The 24,803-nt window shown below is 35.6% G+C and overlaps 1 protein-coding gene across 11 annotated transcripts in view; it reads left to right on the forward strand.

The window, feature by feature from the left end:
• The window catches only part of LOC119717758 (uncharacterized), a 518,405-nt gene that overhangs the window by 223,325 nt on the left and 270,277 nt on the right, over nt 1–24,803 (forward strand). For 3 of the 11 annotated variants that reach the window (XR_011811356.1, XM_072042448.1, XM_072042445.1), the window contains exons 4-5: nt 20,133–20,225; nt 20,809–20,954. The exons of 7 other annotated variants lie outside the window; for them this stretch is intronic. Coding sequence is in view for 3 of the 4 variants with exons in the window: in XM_072042448.1 (XP_071898549.1) it covers nt 20,133–20,225; nt 20,809–20,897 (182 nt within the window). In the remaining variant the exon portion in view is untranslated. Of the gene's footprint in view, nt 1–8,441; nt 8,832–20,132; nt 20,226–20,808; nt 20,955–24,803 lie in introns of those variants that run through there. One more of the 11 variants, XM_072042450.1, reaches the window with a different exon arrangement.

The raw sequence follows: 24,803 nt of genomic DNA on the forward strand, positions 1-24,803 counted from the left end.
ATCAGCGATGGGATACATGTTTATAAAAATGAATATAATTGAAAGCTGTTACTCTAAGTGTGTATCAGCAAAACCTTATAGATTGTTAGAGAAAATAGCTATTGAAATGGCAAAGTATGTACAGTGTGGGTCTGCTGCATCTGTGCCTGCAGGTTATACAATTCTCTGTTTCTTCATTTGGAGCTTCCTTTTACAGCTGGAGACTTGGGAAGTCCTTGAGAAAATTTGAAGACATTTTTCTAATGAATTTCTTTTACATCTCAAATATAAGTGTGTTTTTACAGGTTTTTCTTTCTTTTGGATTCTTAATGTGAACTGCAAAACAAGAGCCAGAGAATCTCTAGGCATTCAATTTTTGATGAAAATAGTCTGGAAAATTTTAATTTTGATGTGATGAAATTTTGTCACATAGTAGCAGTTATTTTAACGAGATTGAGGGCCATAGCCAGTGAGGCTTATACCCATAGCCATGAAGCTCATATTGCAGGTTCTCTGTATTATGGCATCCATGGGAAGAGGTGAGGAGCAGTGTGAAGCTCATGAAGCCCTTGAAGCTCAGTGTGGAGAATGTGCTCAGCTCAGTGAACAACTACATCTCTGAGGGAAGATGTAATATATCTCATAGGATGTTAGGAAATAGATTCATGGAATTAGAAGAGAGACTGGGGTGTGTATGTAACTAGTACCTGTATGAGGCTAGCAGCAAAGCATTTGGTTATGGGGAAGGAGGGAATTCAGTTCACACATCTAAAATGAGCATGATTTTCACTTTAGCTTTGTAGCTGACCTTTAAGAGAAAGCAGAACATAAGTGGCTGCCCAATGAGTGATTCTGTGCCGGTTGATGTGGAATGTGAAGTGTTTTATGTAATTAAAAGCAGTGATGTAAAACATCTGCCTATATACCTGTTTTCTCTGTTTCACTATTGTTCCATGGTGGATACTTTTTAATTTGATTGGAGACTTTTTCCCACATAGTATCATGTTTCCAGAGTTATCTTTTTTCCTTCCTTTTTATATATATATATTTTTTATAAAGTGGGAAGTTTTTCCGTAAGACTTTTTGTTGTTGTTTTTGCTTCATTGTGTCTATTTAAAACTAAGTAATTTCTAAATGCGATGACACAGATGACTGAATATAGCAATAGATTTACCTGTGTATGTAAAGCAAGTATGGTTACAAACACATTTTTTCCTATGAACAACTGCAATTCAGGTATGCTTTATAACTGTCTTGCCTGTTATAAGCAATGTTATGTTATACAATGCTATACAATGTTATGTTATACAATGTTATACATTGCTACTCGTGGTGTAATGTAAATTGCTCCATTGGTATGATAATGCAGATCTGCCATCTGTCTATACTAGTTGAGGGTCTGACTACTTCTGTTTGCTCAAAGAATGAGAGCTAATTCTAGAAGTTTGTAGGAATTGATCAATCTCTCTCAAAAAGCAAGGGACTATGTTAACTTCTGACCATAAGGAGAGTCTAGAACATTAAAGATTCAACATATTATAGCAAGGAGGTTTTTATATGTTGAAGGTTTTATGATGAACAATTGTGTATATTTCATTTTGACCATGAGTGTTGGTTGTTATGCAGACTTTGTGGTGGTACATTATTTAAGTCCAGCTGAAGCTCTGTTCTGGATATTTGGATTTAATATGGGGATCTTTTGTGAGGTGTCTAAAGTGTTTCCTCTGTCAAATATTGTTATTAAATACTAACACTTTCAATTAACCTAATAGTAGCCTTGATCATGTCCAGACTTGCTGCTGCTCATAGCTTAAACTGCAACTCCTTATTTTACTCTTTTTTCCCCAAGTAATTAGCAACTTTGAATCCATCACACTTGTGTAAAAATGTTTTGATATAGTTTGTTCTTACTGAAAATTATCTATTATGACAAAAGAATGAACGAGAACTATTAACTTCTTTTTAGTATTGTTTCTTTAATTTTAGGGAACCATCCTTTTAATTTATTTAGAATTAGTGAGTTAAAAGCTAGACATTTGCAGTTACTCTAATTATTTTTTTAGGACGAGTGAGTTACAAAAATATTTATATGGCTAGTCAGACAGATTTATTAGTAATGAAGAATGGTTAAAAATATAGTAAGTAACTTTAAACTTATTTATGGCTTATAATCTTTGGAGGGTTATAGGTCTTTAACTGCCCAGTAAAACTATAGAGAATTTACTGATCACTGTTTTATTGGTATTATAACTTAACTATTTGAAGTTTCATTACTGACTGTTGAAGCCTTTTAAAGGATGACAGAATATCTATTTTACAATTTGACTGTTACTTTTAAGAAATCCATAAGATGAAAGCAATATATTATAGTACTTCAGGTAACAGATTGAGAAATTGAAATAAACCAGAACAACAGTCATTAAAATTGTGATATGTCAATTGATAACAAAGTAAATTGATACTGAATTAAGAGACTAACAGAAAATATCACAAGTGTGTCAGTATTAGCAGTCATAGAAGCATGTTAAAAGGAAAGTTGTGAGAAATTACTCCTGGATTTTTCAAGTGAGAGTAGAGAACAATCTAATATATGTTTAAAAGAAGTCAAGTCAGTGTGAAGTTATTCCCTTAGTTCTTGTTATTTGGAATTCAGAAATCTCTAAATATGTGAATATGGCATTGTTATTAACTTGGGAGTAAATATCTTTTAAAGTCCTGTTACATGAAATATCGCTAAGAGTGAGAAAAGAATGAATGCTGAGGATTAAACTTCTTCCAGTCCCAAGTATAACTTCTGGGTTCAATTTACTTCCAAATAAGTGTAAATTATTGAAGTCTTTGTGGTCATGTGTCTTGGAGCAGCATAAACAGGAAAAGATTTGTATTTAAATATTGCGTATAGCTGCTACTAATCCCAAATAGAGTAATTAGGACTATGCCCATAATTAGTTGGACATATCCTTGTGCAACTTGCAGGGTTAGACCAATTGTCCCAATAAGTTGCAAGTTCAAATTTAGTACCTTGATTTCTTGGTTAAGTAGAAACAGCCAGAGCTCTGGAGGGACTTTGGGCTCAGTGGGCAGAGCCCTGCAGCTTGGCTTGGATGGCCCTGAACCTTTTGTGTTATGGGGCAGAGTAGCTTCAGTTGTTCCAGGCATAAAATAGAGGCAAAGGACCTTGATGCGGAATGACAAAAATCCATCTCTATGTGCTAAGTATTATCAGGAATGTTTATCCTTCCTCCCACCCTTTTTATTCCAACTCTACATGTTTTGTTTAGTTGAATTGCAAGGGTTGGGAAGGAACACAGGATTTTACTGTTTGTTCAATTCATAGTGTTGTATAAAATTAACTTTGTGCTGTCTGAGAATGAAATTATGAATATGAAGCCTTCCATAAAACATGATTTTCAGCTGAGAACACCAGCACAAGAATTTGAGATAATTGTGTAGACTGTCTTTTTCAATTACTTTCAATAAAACTGAATATTTGCAGCTTGTCTTACACCAATACAGTCCCAGCCTGCTGGATCAGTTTTGGTTTTGAATAGCCCATAAAATGGTCTGTACCTTCTCTTAGGTCAACAAACTTTTCTTAATATTATTTATTTCCATGCCATTACTCTAGCTTTTAAACTAGCTCAAACAACAGGCAGCCATAGATATTTTTTCTAAGTACTAAAACACTTGCAGCACCCACGACTCTGAGCTCATCAAGAAGGTACAATGTTTATGTGGGTTTGCAACAAGTTCCATGTGTAAACTCTTAATCTTTCCTTTATTGAAGCCAATAGCATATGTGCCAAAACTTTATGGTATGTTAAATGTGAAGACTATTTCTAGTGCATAAGGAATTTGCTGTTGTGTCCATTTGCCAGGTGGAGGCATAGTTTCATTGAGAAATAGTAGTGAGGGAGAGGGGTGGGAACCCAAATGACTCAAAGGCTTTGTTCTTTTTCATTAATAGCTAGTTTACACCTAGGCTCTTACACAGTTGAAAGCTATTTTGCTGTGAAGGCTGATATTAAAAGGACCTAAATTTGGAATGAATACTTCAAGCTAACTCGAGTAACTTTGATTCACCTTCAGGCAATAGGTTCCATTGCCCAATAAACTCAAATGATTCTTGTTGCTCATATTTTCCTCTTGCCATTATTGTTTTTCTTTCTCTTAATATCCTTGGAATATGGAAGGCATTTGGATTTAGAAGTCCTGCTTTTGTCCTTAGTCCTTTAAAAACAATAATAAAAAAAAAGGTCTCTGTGTCACCCATATGCTAACTAAATCAGTTTGTTTTATTTTAACCTTTTCCAAATGGAAGAGAAAATCCTACCTTTATTTCTGGGACATAGAAATGTCTGTGATTGATGGACATAGACATATGTCTGTCTATGTCTGCAGACATAGAATCACAGAATAATTTGTGTTTGAAGGGACCTCAAGGACCATCTCATTCCAACTCCCTGCCGTGGGCAGGGACAACTTCCACCAGAGCAGGTTGCTCAAAGCCCCATCCAGCCTGGCCTTGGGCACTGCCAGGGATGGGGCATCCCACAGATTCTCTGTGCAGTGCCTCACCACTATCATTGTGAAGAATTTCTTCCTTATATCTAATCTAAACCTATCCTCTTTCAGTTTAGAGCCATTACCCCTTGCCCTTGTGGGAAGTACATGTAATCTCAAATTTCTGTATCAGCACTGATTTCTGTATTAGCCCTTGTGTTGTAGGTTGAGGGAAACAAAACCAGATTCTTCCTTGTCATATTATGGACTGAGGGGCAGAGAGGAGATTTGGTGAAAAGGCTTCTCATTACCTCTGCTATATTATCTTCCAGTCTTGTTTTAAAAGCTCATTGAAGGATGAGCTAGGGAAAATTTTATGCCTCATTTTGTACAGAATTTTTCTGAGTAATCTGACTAGTGGTTTTTGTTTTTATAGAAATTAGAATTTTATCTAAAGTAGGATGTTTTGCAAAGAATATTATTGATCATGTGTGTGGTACCTACTCATCTGTTTGGCAAATTGTTATTGATCCCGGTAAGATTCATACTACAGATTTTTGGTGGTGAAAGGTTTCCACACTCTACGATGTTTTAGCCCCAGGTCTGCAGGGGGAGACCTGAAGCTCTGGCAGCCCCACCTGTAAAGTTTGTCTCCCTGATGCATGCTCAGGATCTCTGAACAGCTGCACGCAGAAGCAAGATTCAATTACTCCAAATGCTCCTCAGGTTGTGCTGACCAGACTATGAACCACTACATAGGAAATAAAAGTAAAATTAGATCTCATCTTTCACAGCCCAATCAGGCATTATGAGAATAAAGTTTGCTATCCAAAATTTATATAATATTAATGTTGGCAGATCAAAGCAAATGTGTGAAAACTTTCATGTGGGTTATTAGAACTCTTTGCTTTAAACTCAACTTGAACACAGGCCAACTTCATTTTTCACGGGGCTGAGGGCCAAGAGTTTGGGATTTTAACTTTTTCACAGGTACATGTATAGCTCAATATAAGCTGGAAACAAATTCATTTATCTTCCCATTATGAAGGTAAGCAAAGCATTACTGACATACATTTAAAGCAGGTAGATTGACAAAATGACAAGCATGTTCTGCAAAAATTTAGCTTAACCCCAGCTCATTGTATAGTTGAGGTGCCTGAGTTCAGTTAACCCTTGATGCTTTCCAGGGCCTGCTCTCCTCAGGATGGTCTCTCTCTGCACTGATTGTGGAAGGGATCTTAGGTCAGCAGTCTTCTGAACAGGCATGCCAGTGCCAAATGCTTAAAATATTTGGATTTATTTCAGCTGTATCATAGGTTCTCAAATAAGAGAAGGGGTCAAAGACAAATCCTTGGGAAAAAAGTGTACAACCATGGCATCAAACCTCTGGCTGTTGACAAAGAAGGTTCTCTCTCCCCTTGCAATATATAAGAAATGGCTACACACTTGCTTGGCTATATTCAGTGCAAAACAGTAGGTGTGGAAATATCATAGAGTGTAAATTAATGATCCATGTATCACTTTTTGTTATCAGAAGAAAATTAAACAGCTAACATCACAGGAGGCTTTGATAGGCTTCAGTATTTTCCTTTAATTTTCCTAAAGCCTAATTTAGTGTTGATATGCTTGGTATCATACTAATGACATTTTTGTTCTCCCTCTAGTATCTTTGATTTTTGCAATATATGATAACCCTTCACATACTAAACTAAAACTTATTAATTGCTGAAGCATTGTAATTGCCCTGCCCTTCTGTCAGCTGATGTGATAATAAATGCTTCAAATTCAGACAGCCAAAGGGAAGTCTGGGGAAAAACAAACAAATGAAAAAACCCACAAGGCAAGATTTCTATACATTAAGAATGAGTTCAGAGCAACTTGGGAAACATAACTGGGAAAAGTGTATGGAGTTCTTGGAAAACATAACTAAGTAGTATGGGTATTAAAATATAGTAAAATAATGTATCTTGCACTATGGACAGGATATAGTTTCCTAATCTGTCTAATAGTTCCATTTCTGCTATTTTGTGATTCCCAAGCTTTTCTTGGCTATTGCTGCTCAGTCAGGACTGTACTTTTCAGTTTGTGGTATCAATGGTTTAATCAATATGGTCTCTAGTTTTGGGGAAGAGCGTATCAAACTATAGTCATTGACCACACAGAGACATTTAAGTTACAGGCATTTAAAAACGAATAAGATGAAATAACTTACGTCCACTGACCAACAAGATTTTTTAATAGTAATAACAAAGTTGTCACTCATGCTTCACTTCCTAGCAAATATCTTCACCACCGATTCATACAGCCATAGTGTAATAATGAGTGACTGCTCGAACACATGTATGGTGTTCTGAACTTTTTGAACTCTGACCTGGGCAGGAAAAACTAAAGGTAAGGAGGCTTTTAGGAGGTTAACATTTGTGTATTGTTACAAAACCTCACTGAAACCACCAGTTTGGGCAGAGAGAAAAGAAATGTTGGGGGTGTTTGTATTCTGACAGTTTTCTCTATTAAAAGTTGTGTAACACTTGGATTTTGGGGTAGATGATCAGAATGCCAATTTTTCCTAAGCAGGAGACAGACCAAATTGTCAGACTTCAAAATTCCCAGGGATAACAGAAATGGCCAAAGCAGGCAAAGGAGCTGGTCCCACTAGTAAGCTCTGTTTGCCATTGCTGTTGATATCTCAGTGTTCATGTAATGACAGCACAGTGGGCCAGTCCAAGGCAATTTTCTCTGAGTTGTGGTAATGCTGCTGTTCAGAAGTGTCTCAAAGGAGACAGAAGGCCTGGCGGGCACTTCAGGCCTTATCCCGGATCTGGGTGCTGGGTGTTGTACAGTGCTGGCTTGCACAATCCAACAAGTTGCTGCAGCCAGCAGAGAGAGGAGTAGCTTTTCTCAATGGTTGCTTGTCAGCTTCAGTGCCACCGGAATAAATAATTTTATATTTTGTTGATATTCTGAAGTCTTTGTACAGTTATTGCATGTTCACACTCAGTATGCCTTAGAAAATGAACTTCAACCACTGTTTTCTGATTGGGCTTTGAAGAAGTGTAGTTCCTGATCAAAGATAGGTTATAGTCCACAGGGAAAAATATGCTTAGATATTGTTTGTAGGTAGGAAAAAAAGATCAGTCCTGCTGTTTCTGTCTGTTGATTTGCCTATGGCTCCAATACAGAGGTCTGAAGCCAACAAAGACCAATCTCAGAACCATGGTTATGATGCTATTCTTCATTCTTCCTGCTTATCCATTAGGCAGGGACAGTTGTATAGGAATCAACAAAGTGGTGTCATTCAGCAAAATCTGGATCTTGTCTCTTTTCACATTATAGATACCTAACCTCATATTATGGTATAACCTCCTACCAAGCAATGTAAAGTAAGGAGTAGGGTTGTTTGGATCTGCCTGTCCTCACTTGGGAGAACAGAACAGCAAACCGCACTCAGACAATTTCAGTCTTTTTTTTTTTTTTTCTACATGACATTGATTCATTCTGTGATTAATTTTTAATTCTTTCTTTTTCCAACCTCCCCTCACTTCAGGGAAGGGATTTGAAACCTTCACAACAAAGTACCCACTATTAGAGACTTAATGTTTTCAGCATAGTCTTGGTAGTTTGGCACTATTAACGTGGTTGTAGAGGTGCTGTATGTAGATGTTGCCCAAATGAGCTCTGTTTGAATGTGAAACAATGAAAAACTTCTCTATTCTTCAGACCAAAAATAGTACTTCTATTTGCAGTTTAACTAGACTAAGTGATGTTTTAGGATTCATCATATATACATTGTAAGTACTAAGCTTGGGAGCACAGAAAAATGACGTACAGCAGAGGTATCAGACTGTATGTTTAACCTTTTGCTCAGCTGTCAAATTATTTGAATGAAGATGGCTTAGTGTCAGGCATCCTGTTACAGTTGCAGCTCTTTCATGCTTATGCTTGTTTAATTTGTTGTCCAGATGAAGTTGGCAGCAGTCACTGCGACTTGAATGAGCTTGCACCTGGAATTCTGAGCTTTCACCTAGGAAATCTGCACAAAATCCCTTCCTCCATGCTACTAAAATGGCTTGCATCCTGATATATTGACTGCAGATTAAGCTTCTGTCTTCAAAGCAACATAACTTCAATTATGATTGAAGTCCTCTTTGCTTTAATTTATATTTACTTTGAAGTTGCAGCGTTTCTCTGGGTACCGTTTTCACAATGAAATGTATTGTCATGCAAAGCCCACTAAGCTATTTCGTGCCCATTTATTGTGCTTAAGCGTTAAGACTTGATTCCGTCCCCCTAAGCATTTCCTTAGATTTTGAACACGTGCCTCTACAGACGTTACAAGATGCGTTACCACATTAATCACTAAATTCCAGCTGATGCTTAAGGTCTTTAATGTTTGGTCCCAAGAGCCATCACATGCAATACAAAGCTAGGAACTTTTACAGTTTGACAAATGTGTGGAATAAAGATGTTCCATAGAACTTGAAACCCTTTGTGAAGTGGTTTGTACTTCACGAGCATTTCTCTGCCTCACATGCCACTGTCTGTAGCAGTGTTCTGAACACATTTTTGATGCACTGGGCCTCCACATTGGGTAATTAATTCAAACATTTAGCTATGCCTGGTTGAAAGCTTTTCATAGTTTCGCCTTTTAAAAAAATAAATCTGACTGGCCAAAACTCTAAAGCAACAACAAAATATTTTTGGAGGCAAGTGCAACTCTGATCTTTAACAAGATCTGTGCTCTGCTTAAGTAAGGGCAGGGTTTATTAATCAGAAGTGTAGATACCGATTTGCAGAGTATTTAACTAGAGACCTGTTTTAGAGAGGAAAAGTGAACTGAATGTTCAGCTGACCACAATGTGTTCTTTGAGAATTCATTACTTGCAACGTTGGAGAACTAAGTGGTCAGGGAAACTTACACTACCTGTCACAGTTGCTCTTTTAGAAAAAAACAATCACTTCCATCAGCACAGCTATTTAGATAAACTGATCACTTCTTTAATCGATTCTGAGTGGTGAAAAGTTGCCATGGATACAAGATCCTGCAGCAATCAAAGCAGAAATAAGTTCGGAATTGGAAGTGACAGATTTATTCATCACATACTTAACAAGCCTTTGAAGGGAAAGAGAGAGTTTGTTGGAGTCCTTAGGCTGTGTATAAAAAGATTGTGGAGAAGTATGCAGAGAATTGCCAATAGGCGCTTCAATGGGAGAGAACTGGGTAATATTTGCATTACTATTACACAGATGTGCTTGCTTGAAACTTTTGCTCTGGATTACAGAAACGTCAAAATTTGCAAGCCTGTTGTCATTTATCTTTCAGCCTCACGGTAATAAGCAGCTGAAAATTGCTCAGGCTTGTGGGTGGAAGGTTTCAAACTGTTTCAGGCTCAGCTTAGAAGGGAATGAACACAATGAAACCATGTTTGAAATTAAATCATTGTATAATTCATATGTTCTAAACACATTTTGGAAAGTGTGTTTACAGTGCTCCTTGCTAAAACCTGTTAGAATCCTGCAGAAAAGTTTATTGGATTTCTGTGGGACCCTGCTGGGCTGGCTTTCGCTGTATTTTGTATTTGTGAGTTTACTAAATTTTTCAGCTTTAAGTGTTACCCCTTCATTTGCAGATTGTGCCATGTAGTGGTTTGACTGACACACAGTGTCAGTCAAACTGAAATTTCAGTCCACTGAAATTTGCTTACTGAAATGTGTGAGATGGGGAGAACAACAAAAAATACTTAATAACTGTGAAAGGTCATTTAAAAAAAAAAAAAAAGAAACAACTAGGGAAATGTGCTGCAGTCATGCTCATTCCCTTGGGTGAGCTTGTTGTCCTTGCAGAGCTGTCCTGAAGTTAATTCTCTCTGTTACTTAGAGGTATTTTATTCAAATCAAGAAACCTCTGGGGCATTATATAAGCATGGAGAGAAAGTCGGTATAATTGATGGCATTTCTTTTTTCTTTTTTTTTTTTTCTTTTAACCTGGAGCTTTACAGTAAAACTTGGAGATGTGAATTTGGTTGCAAAAATCCCAAACTAGAGTATTCTATAAATGCACACGTAACAAAACAGCTATTTTTAACTGATGTCTTGTCCTAGTCAGAGGACCTGCCTTATGGGTACTTGTGCAGCATTTAGTGGCACAGAGCAAGACTTTAAAGTACACAATCAGTGTTTAAGCACCTGATCAAATTGACTTCCTCTGAATCAATATAGTATGGTGTTTAATGACGTGTTCCTTTGAGATGCTCTCCAGTGTGAAGAGGTTCTTGTTTCACTGCATTCAGTAGTACTTTTATTCCTACTTAGTAATTTAACTCTGTGTTTACTATCACAAAAATGAATTGGGTTTCTATAGCATCTTCAATTTGGAGATCTTGTGAGTTAGTGCTTATGTATTTAAGTTTACATATGCATTGCACACTCAAAAGTTACATTAATATAGATAAATGATGAATCAATTAGATACTATTTAGTTTCAATTGAAATAATCCTATAGAGCTGGCTTAATTAGTATAATATCATAGATCTTCCTCCTCAGTATTCTAAGGCTTCCAAATGAATGAAGTACATTTGATAAGAAAATGTGTTCATAAACAGTTCAAGTTTTTATTTGCAACTATTTCTGAAGCTAGTGTTATTCAGTATTCATAAAAATTTGAGTGGCTGCCCAATGCTCTTTTGCAAATCCTCAATTCTTCAACGAAATGCACAGGAGTGTGATTTAAGGTGCTTTTCTGTATTCTGCACTCTGCTTTGTCTTAATCCTCCACTCAAGAAGAAAGAACAATACCTGAAGGCTTATAGAATAATGCAAAAAGTGAATATTAAACACTGAGGTCAGGGACACAACTGAACTGTGTTTATCCAGAATATGGTAATCTTATGAGTACCATTTAAGCAGCTTTGGAAGGATAAACAGAAGTTAATGTTCACAAGACATTTGCATGGGTGTCTCTCAACTTATGCTGGTTTTGTTTTGTTTTGTTTTGTTTTGAGTCTCTGTAGCTCTGAGAAAGGTGTAGTTGTCCATTGTCCCATTGCAAACATACATCAGCTCTTACACAGGCACTCTGGTCTCTCTCAGTGCATAGCCAGAGTCCTTAGCATAAGCTTGTTGGTTTGTTTGTTTGGAATATTAGAAGTATGGAAATGGCTTTAAATGGTTATTTGGGCAGCCAGGAATGATATATATATATATATTTTTCACTCATTAGATTGAAGTTCGTGTTTCGCTCTGAAGCAAACTCACAGTATTACACAATGTTGCTTATAGTGCTACAATGTCTTAGGCTATTCTGTAAGACCAAATCTGTTTATATATTTCATGTGCAAGAGAATATGGTGAAATACAATCTATTTGGTCTTAATTTTATGTTAGCCCTTTCAGTACTTTACAAAAATTCGTGTTGCATATTTATAAATATTTTGTATTTTTTCCATTTATAACCTAATGAACTCTCCACAATTTGATACCTACTTAAGGAATCATGTATTTAATTAAAAAATATCTGCATGTGACATGAAAATACCATGTTTGAATGTCAGTTTTCTTGGACAGCTGAAACATGAGAGAGACCATAACAAATGTGCTACTGTATGGCGTATGCAGAAGGTCTTTTTGTTCTATTTGTTCCAGGTTAATCATTACATTATAAAATTAAGTCACTTTATCTCACAGCTTAGATCTACAGTGATTCTTTCTTCAGTTACTGTGTTAGCAAGTACAGCGTGACCTTATTAAAATGGAAATCCTGTTAGTCGGTTCTTCATATCAAAGTTACAAATCACAGTGATGCACTTGAATATACTGTGATAGGCAGACTTGAAAGCTCTGAATGTAGCTTATTTTGGCCATCCTACAGATTTTCAACATACATAATGTTTTTCTGCATGTATCCTCAGTGTACTTCATAAAATTCCTGAAATAAGAGGTCAGAGATGAGAATCAATTTTAATCTGTTTATGCAGTATAGAACAAGTCCTTTTCAACAGACTCCAAAACCAAGCTGATCTTATTCTGAGACTATGTAGTTGTATATATTACCTAATAGATCAGTCCTCTACTTTTCCTCTTGAAAGTTCCTGATGAATTTAGACATACAAGAATTGTTGTAGAATTTATAAACAGAGGAAGGAAATGATTTTATACTGAAGCAATGGACTGTAATTCCTGACAAGGTAATGGAATTGTTGTCCCTTGAAACCCCTAAGTTGAGATGTAATGACTTGCTTCTTGCCTTGGTAAGGCTATACTAACAGCAGGCAGGTGGGACTTGTTTAAACTACATGCACCTGTTCATAGGTTCAAAATCTTGTCAAATTTTGATCTATAGCTAGGTAGGCTTAGTAAGTAAGCAGAGGCTACTCTGCTTAGGAGTAGGCAGACATTTACAATTCTCTATTAAGTCCTATTGTATCTGATTGAGCACTTTGCCCTCTGAGGAAGAATGTTGCAAAATAGTATTGGGACTTGTACAAAAGTTCTGATGTTTTTGTGGTGTTGTTTCAACAGAGTTGTACTGAAATCAGAAACTTGTCCTGGCAAACAAGTGAGTTACCTATTAATTCTGCCAGGCCTAAAATACATTACTCTAAAACTAGAATCTTGAAAGGAATTAAACCAAATTCATTTCCTGTTCAAGCTGTCAAGAAGCTAGTTTATTATTATTTTTTTTTAATTTTATTTTTCAACTGACATTACTTCTTTTGAATGAACTTATTTAATGCTTCCTGAAAGGCACTGAACTGAGATCTCAATTTATGGAGAGATTCTTGGAGTGATATTTTCTGGTTAACAGCGGTGTGATGTTCATTAAAATGACTGAACAGATAATTAGGCTGATAACACTCATTCAAGTCTTGATCACTTTGATAACAGCAAAGAATGAAACTGATAATTAGGAAGTGCAATTAGTTAGGTGGATATTTGTTTACGGAGACTAGATCAACTACTGAAAAAATTATTATTTTTTTTCTTGGTGTTTCAAAAAATTTGGGGCTTGGGGGAGGTGTGGGCAGAGTGTAATTACAGTAAGCCATTAATAAATACGGGGTGAGGCAAAAGTCATTGCGGTATGGAGTCACTAAATAATTAATTACACGTTAAAATATTAATAAATAATTTTACATTTTAAAAATCACATTGAAGGGGTCATTAACAAAATAGATCAAAGTATTTGATTATGAGAAATAAGTCACTTTGACTATTAAATGTATTGAGATGCAAATATAAAGAGGAAGTTTAAATAAATTCACCGATCAATAGTTAAATGTGCCAAACTAATTTCATGCTTTGAAAAAAATGTTTTGCCCAGCACTTTTTCATATCTGTAATGAGAAAAAACTGCTTTGCTTCTTTGAATCCATAATAAGCCACGTGAATTAACAATGTAAGATACTGTAATTGTCACAATTTCCAGGCTGGTTTGTATCAGGGCATCCAGCATAAGCTACACTAGACATCCTTCTTGACACCCCTCCAGTTGATCTAGATTTCCCTCTTCACAGACTTTTCATCACCTTCAAAATAGTATGTTAGAATTTTATTTATTCATTGCTATATAAGGAGTGGTTTGTACTCATAGCCTTTTAATTTCTGTTAGGGAAGAACCACAAGAATAATTCCTGATGCTAATTTAAAAATTGAGTTCATTTGCATAGATCAATTATTTGATGTTTACTCTCTCAATTTCTAGAAGCAGAAAATTACTGGCAGGATTTGCCACCAACACAGCAAATTTTAAATTGAGACTGGAGAGCATTTGTGGGAAATGTATTTCATTAGCTGGAGTAGGAACACGCAGTAGAAAGCTAATTTAGTGAGTAATATTCATTTATGAGAAGTCATCACCTTAATACTCTGTGATCTGCATGGCTAAAGAAATCAGCATGTTTTGAATGTTTACAAAGATTAGTGAGAAATAGGCAGCAGAAGAATTTTTAGGAATTGTCCTAAAGTGATCCACTTCCTCTTGCCATTTTCCTGGAAAAAAAAAAAAAAAGTCTCTAGATTGTATTTCCATAGCTGTATGGCTGTATGGAGGATTGTTTTTTTAATAGTTGGTTGTCCGTTAGTAAAGAGAAATAAACAATTTTACAATTTTCAACTTTAATAATGTATGCATGTATAATATGAAATACACTGACACATAAGCACAGGTATATGAATCAGTTTATAGATTTGCCTTTATCTTTTCTGTGATTTTTGCACTAACAGCATGATAAAATGATAAATGCAATAGATTGTGCTGATACCTTCTTTCCATATGAAAGGTTTTTTTTTGTGTGTGTGTATGTTTTCCTTTATTTTGCCCCCTTTAACAATTGTTAACTGTAAATGTTAAAACAGAATAAATCCCTTAGGTTAATGGAATTACAGAACTGTCAGATCAGGACCATGGGAAAAGAATGTGGAAATATTGGGTGGTTTCTTTTTTTGCTTATGGTTGCCTGACCATCTTCTTTTTGTCCTTCTGGCAGCATTATGACACTTGAATGCACATTTAAAGAATTTTTCTCTTGATTTAATAAACAGTTACAGAAACAGAGTGAAATAAAAGGGCCATGGTAAAGAAGTTAATAGGTGCTTTATGTCTTCTAGAAAGACGTACTTCAAATATTGAACATTAGCTTTGGATACACTTATCCAGGGCTTTGCGATAATATTTCAGACAGCAGTGTGGTGAAGTTGTTGTTTTGGGAAGTGGTGGTGAAGAAAATAGTCACAGGTAATCTTCAAAGCTTTAGCTATCATCCTAAAACAAATTGTATAATCTTGTATGTGAGTTGTTTAACTTAACTGAACACAATTATGTTCCTGAGGGAATATAGTTCCTGTCAAAATGAGACACAGTCTGGGCTGGCTGAGGCCAGCTGAGGTCAGTATGTGCCATTTGTGGCTACTGATACATAGCTTATGTATGATGAGAAGTCCAAGAGGTCCAACTCCTTACTGTTGAACTGAAAAAGGAAACTTTTTGTTTTCCCACATTTGGTTGTGCTGTGCAAGACTTCATTACTCTTCTCTTCTCACTTGCAAATATAAAGATTTTTGGGAATATGTCCCACAATTTGGTAAGGTTGTCTGTTAGAAATCTATCAGTGCAAAGTACATCAAGTTATTACTAGAACTGGTGGTGGTAGTGGAAGTACTGACTTTAGGCATTTCAAGAAAATATTGTAATACTGCATGCACTTCCCTCTTCAGAGCTTTATTTGTTTTCACTATGCCCTAGATTTTCCTTCCAGATTTGCTGTGCAGACCCTGAAATTCATTAATCATGTGTTAGCTCTGGGGTACTAAACCCAACTTCACAAAGCGGGTGGAGGGTGGAGAGTGAGAGTGGGGTTGATTTTCATCTTGGCAATAGCTCTGCTGGGTACTTCTTAAAGCAACACATTTTTTTGCTCTTAAGTTTCCTAGTCCCTTGTTACTCCCTATTATTCTTAACAAAAGGCTAGTTCTTGTTTCCCTGAGTAAAATAGTGTAATGTGTCAGAGGAGTTTAAAATTGCCTGAATACCAAAAATGAATGAGACATGTTAATATTCTTTGCTAAATAACATGCACACTGCTATATGTTTCAATCTTTTATCTGATTTATTAGGTGCAAATTATCAGTGCTCTAATGATAGCTGTCATTTTTAAGAATGATAACTATACAAATAATAATGTAAATAATAATGTACATACTCAGAAATCAAAATTATTGTCTTGCATTGTTGTTCCTGCCCTAACAGGCTAGTACACGGGTAAGGAATGCAGCTTTTTTGTGTTCAATGCAGCATTTCACTTCCTATATGTGAGAAGTTAAATATTGTCAAAATATGAAAGAAAAAAGTAAAACACTGCTAATACAGATGGTTTTGCTATAATGATTTTTCTAAGGAAGCAATATCTATGCATAAAGAAATGTTCATTCAATAAGGCTGTTTAATGTCCGAAGTGGCACTAAAGAACAACCCCCTAAACTATTACTTGATAGCTAACGAGAAAGTGGAAGCCAATACTATATGGGTAAGGGATGTGAAATTTGCCATTGCAGAGTGAAATGGACTGACTTGAGAGGCAGAGCATTTAAGTGCAGATGTAAGCAATGTATGTAATGACTTTCAATGCATATGAATCTCACAAATAACCGTAGAACTGGTGTTAAATTTAACATTTCTAAGGACTTTATAACAAAACAAAAAGCTTTTTTTTTTTTTTTTTTTCTAACAGTACTCAGATCAGTATTATAATTCTTTGTGGCTACTTGTGTAGATTTTATTATACAGATACAAGAAGATGAAATCTACAAAAGTTGGTTATTTTCTGGTAATTTTCTACATGTTATGTTCTAGACTTTCATTAAAAATAAAAAAATAAATAAATAAAAATTCTGTACTACTACTCTTGAAATATTTTCTGCTCCAAATTTATTCTTTGTATTTTGAGTAAGATATGTAGGAGTAGATTTTTTATGCAAAGTCTTCTAGAGTTAAATTTAAAAGTTTTTATATTATTATTATTTTTAATTTAGGCTTTCTTTTGTTTTCTGTAGATTGAGAAGATACTTTAGAGACTGTTACTCAAAGTCTGTGTGAAAGACATTCATTTTCTTAAAGCTAGAGTATTATATGAGGAAATGAAATGGAACAGATCTTGATGTTTCACCTAGCAATGAATAATTCATATAAAATGAACGGGAAATAAAATACCATATTTACTAGTGAAAATAAAAACAGATTCTTCCCCTTTGAAAAAAAGCGTATAACTACAGAACTTGGGGAAAAAATGTTTGGAATATATCAAACACTATAATATACATATATAGTGTAATATATGTATATTAATTTCAAACATTCCATTTGTTACTTTTATGGAATTCACATAGACTAGTTAGATTTTTAATGTAATTTTGCTGCAGTTCATGTCAGTAGTAGTTTTTTTCCAAAAAACCCATACATGTGAACACGTTTCTTCAGAGAGCTGTGTATGTATAAAGGACAAAACAGGTTTCAAAGTATTCAAATGTCATTTATCTGCATCCTGATGTTATACACACTTTCAGTAATCCCCTCCCCTTGGTTGCTGATCATAACATGATTCACATTATGAGAAATTTATATCCTTATATCTTCCTACTAAACAAGTTTATAAAGAAGTTAATTTGGTGTGATTGCTGATGTCCTATGTTGCTGGGAAATGAAGTAATTCCATGTCTTATGAATACTTTTTATAAGATGTGCTATGAAAAATAACCTTAAGAAATCTGCTGAAAATACTTATGAAGTATTTGAAGACCCATAACTCTATAGCTGACTACCACAAATTATATTAAAAAAAGAGAATGAAAAAGAGTAATTCTTTTGCTGATGGAAGTTGGCAGCTGTATCACTCATTTTCTTAGTGAAATGGATTCAGTAGAATTAATGTTGGACATAAAACTTCCTTTGAGAAGTAAAACTGCTTAAATTACAACATTATAAATATGGTAGGGTCTTCCATCAGCATAAGAATGAAGACTTCTAATAAACTACAGTCTTAACTGGAAAAATGGTTTAAGAGTGTGGAAGAAAGTACACCCATTTCTAAGAACTAACGTGGGACCCCTGCGGTGTTGTAAACCTCTACTCGCGTGAGCAGACACAATACCTCTGGTTTGTTCCTGGACAGTTTGCTGTGCAAATAATGCAGCCTTTGGTGTTGGAAGCCTTTCAAATGTTTTCAGTTTGCTGAATTGTGGATTTTTTTTCTTTTTTTTTTTTTTTTGGGGGGGGGGGGTGGAGGGGAGGGAGGGAGGGATTTTATTTTATTTTTTTAAAGCTTCAGCTATTGCAACTCTCTCTTAATTTAAAGTCAAATTTTTGGACTTTTAACTAATATATGGTTAGCAAGATAAACTCCGGTTTGCAGCTGGCAAATGAGTGTATTTACCAAGTGCATTTCATTTAGCTCATGAGTTTGCAGAAACATCAGCATCTAGGGAATGAGTTAGTACCTCACTTGGGAAATCTGCACAGCTGTCAACTACAAAGAAGACACCCCAAATTATTTTTTTCTCCCCCAAAGTAAAATGCAACCAAAGCTACTTTCAGCCTCTACTCCCTCAAGGACATACTTACTATTCCATGCAGGGCCAAGACAGAATGGAGGTGAGTTATATACTGTGCTTAGCAATAGGCCTGAGGAGCTTAGTCAAATCAGATCAGGGATATAGGAATCGATAGTAAGAGACAAACAAAATAAACAGAGCTGCTCTCTGACTGTCACATTAGTATCATGTTTTCCTTTGTTTCATGAAAAAAACAATCTGATCTGCCTTTGTGTCAGGTTAGTTGGGGATAAAGAACCAGAAAGACAAAAACAAAGATGGATGGGGGGAACGGATAGAGTACAAAAATTGATCACCAAAATAAAAGGGCTCCCCCAGACCCAGACAAGCAAACGGTGACCTCAACTGCCCAACTGACTACTGCCCCACACACTCTGGCAGTTTTAGGTCAGGACTAATCTGTCACAATTTAGATGCTTAAAGTGTAGATTTTCATGTTTGGCAATTTATGTTTTTACTAAATGAAAATACATAGGTACTTTCAAGGAATAATAACACAGAGATTGGGAAAACACAAGTGCTAGTACTATCATAAGAGTCTTAACTGAGATTTTGTTTGCCAAAGAAGCAGGAAAGAAATGAAAGGAAACTTCATGCATACACAGAGTCCAGCAGAACTGTAAATGAATGAGAGCAGAGTGGAATACCATCTACTTATCTGGAAATGCCTTTCAAGAGTCCTGTAAAATGGACGCACCTGGGAGAACATTTACCTGAATAGCAGTAAGGAATCCCTAATTCAACTTCCAGAGTCTGTTTCTTGACTACGCAAAGCAGTTGCACTCATCCTACCATTTCAAGTTTTATACTTTTTGCTCATGCTGATTGATGGAATGATTTCTTGCAGTAATCTGTAATAGCAAATACAATACAAACAAGCACGGCTGTTTGTTTTTTTTTTTTTTTTTTTGTGGCATTCTTTTCTTTTTCAGTAAATTTATCAAAAGTAAAACTAACCAATTGGTTTATAAACAGTTGGACTGTTTAGAAAAAATCCATTTAGGTACAAATCCATGTACCCCATTTTGATTTATGCAATTGAGTTTGCCAACATTTAAATAGTAATCAATTTTAAATCAAAAGAAAAACTTTATTTTGAAGCAAATGAGTCCGTATGCCAATATGCATTGAAAGTTAACTAAGAAGTTACTACAAATCCTGGATCTAGGTTGAACACATATATGCAATATCTTATTATTTTAAAATTTCTATTCTAAAAGTATTATTATGTTATAGTGACTGCTATGGCTAAAACAAGTAGTTTTTAAGGAGACCCAAACAGGACAATATTTCTTCTTTTATTTCTAGGTCTCGAATAGTGTTGCCCTTAAAACAGAAAATAGGGAGAAAAAACCATGTTCATGAAACAAGAACCATTCACATGCCACACACTTAGTCTATATCAATTTGCACAGCCAGCTTTCACTGAGCCCAGCCTCATTCATGTGGGCTGCATCTGGTGTCAGTTGATACATTATACATAAATATAATATTTTTAAATTCTTTGCCAAACACCTACAAGTTTATTTTAGTAATTTTAATTTTATTACAGGAGTATTGTACCTGGACTCTATGTTGACTTTGTGCATCGCGTTCACAGCAAGACTCTGCTTGAAAATCGTTAAAGACTCAATGAGTCTTACAGGTACCATAATTTGAGTAGGTTCTCATCTTTCTGCCATAGGTGGTGGCCCCTGCAGAGTATGTAAACAGAAAGGCAACTGAGAGTTGGCTATAAGAAATAATGAAATAAATTGTTTAAACAACACCGGGAGTTTGGGTGAACTGGACCATATTCTGGAACTGCTGTCCTTTCTGTGTTCTGTAAAAGGAAAGCTCTATAGCTTTCAAAACAAAAAGACTCTTCTCTGTTCCCCTTTTAATAATAATTTATATTTTAATACATTTTCTTATTTATGTTCTGCTTGGGAACACAGAACAGGTAGTCACAGTGGTTATTTGCACAGTGCTGAGGAATCTCACCATTATGTTCACTTCCATCTGTCGTGTGACAAAAAAATACATAACTGCAGCTGAAACCACTGGAATTAGTTATTCTGCATCTTACTTCTCATCCAGAAGTACTGGAGGAGGAGTTACATTTTACCTATTATCTGTGAAACTAATAGCAAAACTGAAGCAAGAAAAATTCAGCAACTTGTCCAAGTACAGAAACTTATAGGCAGAACCTGTGATAGATTTGAGCCTTTTAATATCCTTTCTTCTAGCACTGCTCCTCATGCCCTTGCAGCTGTTCCCAGGGAGAGGAAATGTAGGACATTTCTATCATTTGAAGAGCTTTCCTTCGAAGTGCTAAAATTTGTTCAAGCAACTACTGCAGGGAAGAAAAAACAAACAAACAAACAAAACCAACTACTACATCAGTTGTGTTTTTTTATTACTATTATTATTATTTATAAAGTTTATTTATTTTTTATTAAAGTTTAATTATTTATTAAAGTTTATTTATTTTTAAAGAAAAACTTGATAAATCTCCAATGAGTGTTTGTCATGTGTGTGTCTTGATTTATTGAACTTCTAAGAAAGGGTAAATTGTTTGCAGTTTAGGAAATCTCTCTTTTCAGTTTGGCTCGTGGTTTCCCATTTATTTATTTATTTATTTTTCTCACCCGCAATTCAAGAAGGGATTGATCTCATCCCCAGATTTGATGCAATTCTGGCAATAATTGAGGTGATTAGTACTAACCATCAGTTTTACCCTTCAGAATAAAATGTGGCAAGTGAATAAAGCCTGATGGTATGGCTGTGCAAAATTTCATTTAACAGCTCATTGCAGGCAGGCCAAGTTGGATTGCCAAATATATCAAATCACTTTTATAGATCTAAGCTGTCTACCTCCTGATTTTCTTAATCGTAAATGGTATAACAGATATTGCTATAGTTTTCCCATGCATTGTAAAAGGAAAGTGTTTTAAATAAGGAGCAGAGCAAGCTGATTTGTTTGGTTAAGTTTACAGGTATGGGTTGTATGTACTCCAGATGTTTGCACACATTCCTGGAATCCTAGAGCCCTTTATTTTTCCTGCATCTAGTCTGAATACTCCAAACAAGTCCAGGCAGTAGGCGGTTGCTGTCAGTGAGTTACTAAAAGGGTTCATCCGTTATATTTATGTACTTTTCATCTAGGAATGAATAGCTTTTGTTGTGCTGTTTCCAATTCCAGATATGAGGAAATATGTCAGAATACAAGCTGCTTGCTTTGTTTGCAGCTACTTTGTTGGTTCTGACTCTTAGCACATGGGATAAGAGGAGAGGGGAGTAATGGAAGTAAATGCTAAAATGTATATGTGAAATATATATGTGAGTTTTGTATGTGTAATAATATTATGTATGTATTTCTACTCATCAGTCTAGTATATGTTGTCTTTAGCACATATAAAATACATGTACAGGTCCCGGGAGGTAAGGAAGTGCTGTTATTCCCTTTTGAAAGATGAGATGATGAACAGAGAGGCAAAAGTGACTTATTCTAGATCACACATGGTGAAAAGGGGGTTGAAGGTAAATCCTATGTACTGATGCCTTAAGTGAATTCAGTTTGATTTTTCTTTGGGTAGTTTGCAATCTCCAAAGCCCCAAACTGCAGTCCAGCTCCTACTGATGGCAGTAGTAGTTCTGTCATCAGTCTTGGTGAGGGTATGGTAAGCTTGTAACGATTTTGAAAGCTTACTTATGGCATATTTGTGCTATGGTTCTGTTTTTGGTTCTGTTTGGAAGAGTTTGCTTTAATGTCTGTTTTGTAGATGTTGAAATAGAATTTTTGAGTATAGGAGTAGTTTTCAGAGACTCTCTAGGAGTTCTTAAGCTGTAACTTCTCATTTGAGTTCTTTCACTTTCTGAGTGCAGACTATTCAAAACGCAAAGACCTTTTCCAAATTGTCAGTTTTTATTTGGTAGTTGGATGACAGCAAGTCTGAATGACTGATTTTTCTCTTCATTTCATTACAAGGTATATATTAACAATTAAATGCATTACACACGATGGGAACAATTCTTCATGTGTTTTGTCCTGAATTAGGCAAAGCTTAGGCTGCCTTTGAATGTGCCAGGTGTCACTTGCCAATGTCTGATGTGGCTCTGTTGTCAGTCTGAACTCCAAATGACCACAGCCAAAGCCTTATGCCAGCTGACCTGAACAGGCACTGCCAAACCTCCTGCCCTCTGATACCTATTTAGTACCTGCTGTAGTCATGAGGAGAGTAAATGGCATTCCCCAGTTTCCCTGTCAGCTAGGTTGAATGGGTACTATTCGGATATGCTGAAACAAAATTACCTGGGTGGGTAGTGTCCTGATACCTGATAGGCAGTTTCTAGATGCCAGTCTAGATAGTAGTTCTCTGTTCTCTGACTTGGGTCTTGACTAGTTCCATTTTTGCCATTTTGAGGTGGAAAGTTAATGTACATGTATATCCCATTGTACTGAGTGAGCAATTAACTGTGGAGTGAGGGCTTCTGCTGTGGTGTTGTGGCTGTGTAATATACGAAGACACTGATGGTGGTGATAACAGGTCTTCTGTTTCTTCTGTGCTTACCGATCTGTTAAAGTTTGACGTCTGGCATTTGGATTTATTATATGTCACATATCACAGAAAGAGCTTTATGTTTTTATCTGAATCTGGAAATTTGGTGTGTCTAAAGGATAAGGGATTCTTTCTAGATATCAGAGATTATTTGATATATCAACTCATCCTGCAGTTACTGTTTGAGTCTGTGAAGCCTTGTACCCTACTGAAGACTACTTTGTAGGTCTTAAAAAGTGCTTTAGCCACACAAGCAGATCGATGCAGCCTCTAACAAATGCTAGAATGATGCTACAATTATATATGCTTGCATTGGTACATTCAGCTACATCTTTTTAGGCTTGTAACTAATTTAGAAAGCTAGATTTTCCTTCCTAATATAGCTAAATGGACAGATCCGAGAAGTCATTCGCTGTGGAGGCTTATCTTTCAAAGCTGACTACATCATGGTCCTAGAGAGGTACATCTTCAGATATACGCTGGATGGTAAAATACACAGTCTGTGGAGTTATTTCTAACAGTATTCCTTTCTCTTCTAGATTATTTATTATAGGTGAATAAGGGATCTGGCCCTGTAGAATAGAATATTTTCTTTGTGGTACCTCGATGTGTTTAAGAATATCAGCACCACAGTGGGCAGCAGTATTGCAGTATTATCACAGTATTCATTTTGACAATTTCATGCCCTTAAATTAAAAATGCATTCATAGGGACAGACATCTCTTTAAATTGCTACATAAATCTAACAGGCTAAATGTTGTGGTATACCTGTACATTAACAGAATAGCTGAGTTCCCCAAACAGCGGATCATTGTTTTTCATGATATATGAAATTTCATGTGGTTAATATACTGCTTTAGGTCTCCCCAAGACTGATTCTGAGTTTTTGTAGAGTATGAACAAAACTGTTAGTGAATATTCCCTAGCTTTACTTTTCTACACCAGTTAACCCTGGAGGAAATGTCAGTTGCTTGAACGAATACCATTTAGTTGAATGAACTTTGTTATGTAGTAGCAGCAGGATTTGTCAGCAATACTAGAAAACTGTAGTTTGTATAATTTCAGCATAACCTTTTCTGGTGTTAGAAACATAAACTGTCACTATGGGAATGTAAATTAACATGGGATGTTTCACACCAGGGGTCACTACAATTGTTATATAATGATTAACCAAATTGTATTAGCTTTTAATACTTCATAGAAGCTCCAGTTAGAAGAGATTATTCAATATTCTGCAATCTAAAAGAGCTAAAATGTCAAACCTACAACACACTTGTATGACAGAAACAACAACAACAAAGAAAAGAAACAACAAGAAACTAGAAATTAGAGTTCAAAATTGTTTCAGCATTGAGCAGTTTACTACAAAGGAAGGGAATTTTCATGAACAATTTAATCTATCTAGTAACTGATATTGGATTTAAAAATAGTAATAACAAAACACTTTCAGAAAATATTCAGATTGTTTACCTTCATGTTAGGTGACTTTACCCCTAATGCTTTTTACTCTTTTATAGGAAGAAATCCATGGATATCTTGGGAAAAGCCTTTTCTTATGAGATTTGTGGGGAAAACAAATAGTAGACAATGAATTTTGCTAATTTGGCTAAGCTGTGGAATAGGAGAAAAAGCTTGCTGAATTTGGCTGAGTGAACCCCACCTTAGATATTAGAGTCTTGCAC

This window comes from Anas platyrhynchos, chromosome 9 (assembly GCF_047663525.1).
Source record: "Anas platyrhynchos isolate ZD024472 breed Pekin duck chromosome 9, IASCAAS_PekinDuck_T2T, whole genome shotgun sequence".
Taxonomy (NCBI): domain Eukaryota; kingdom Metazoa; phylum Chordata; class Aves; order Anseriformes; family Anatidae; genus Anas; species Anas platyrhynchos.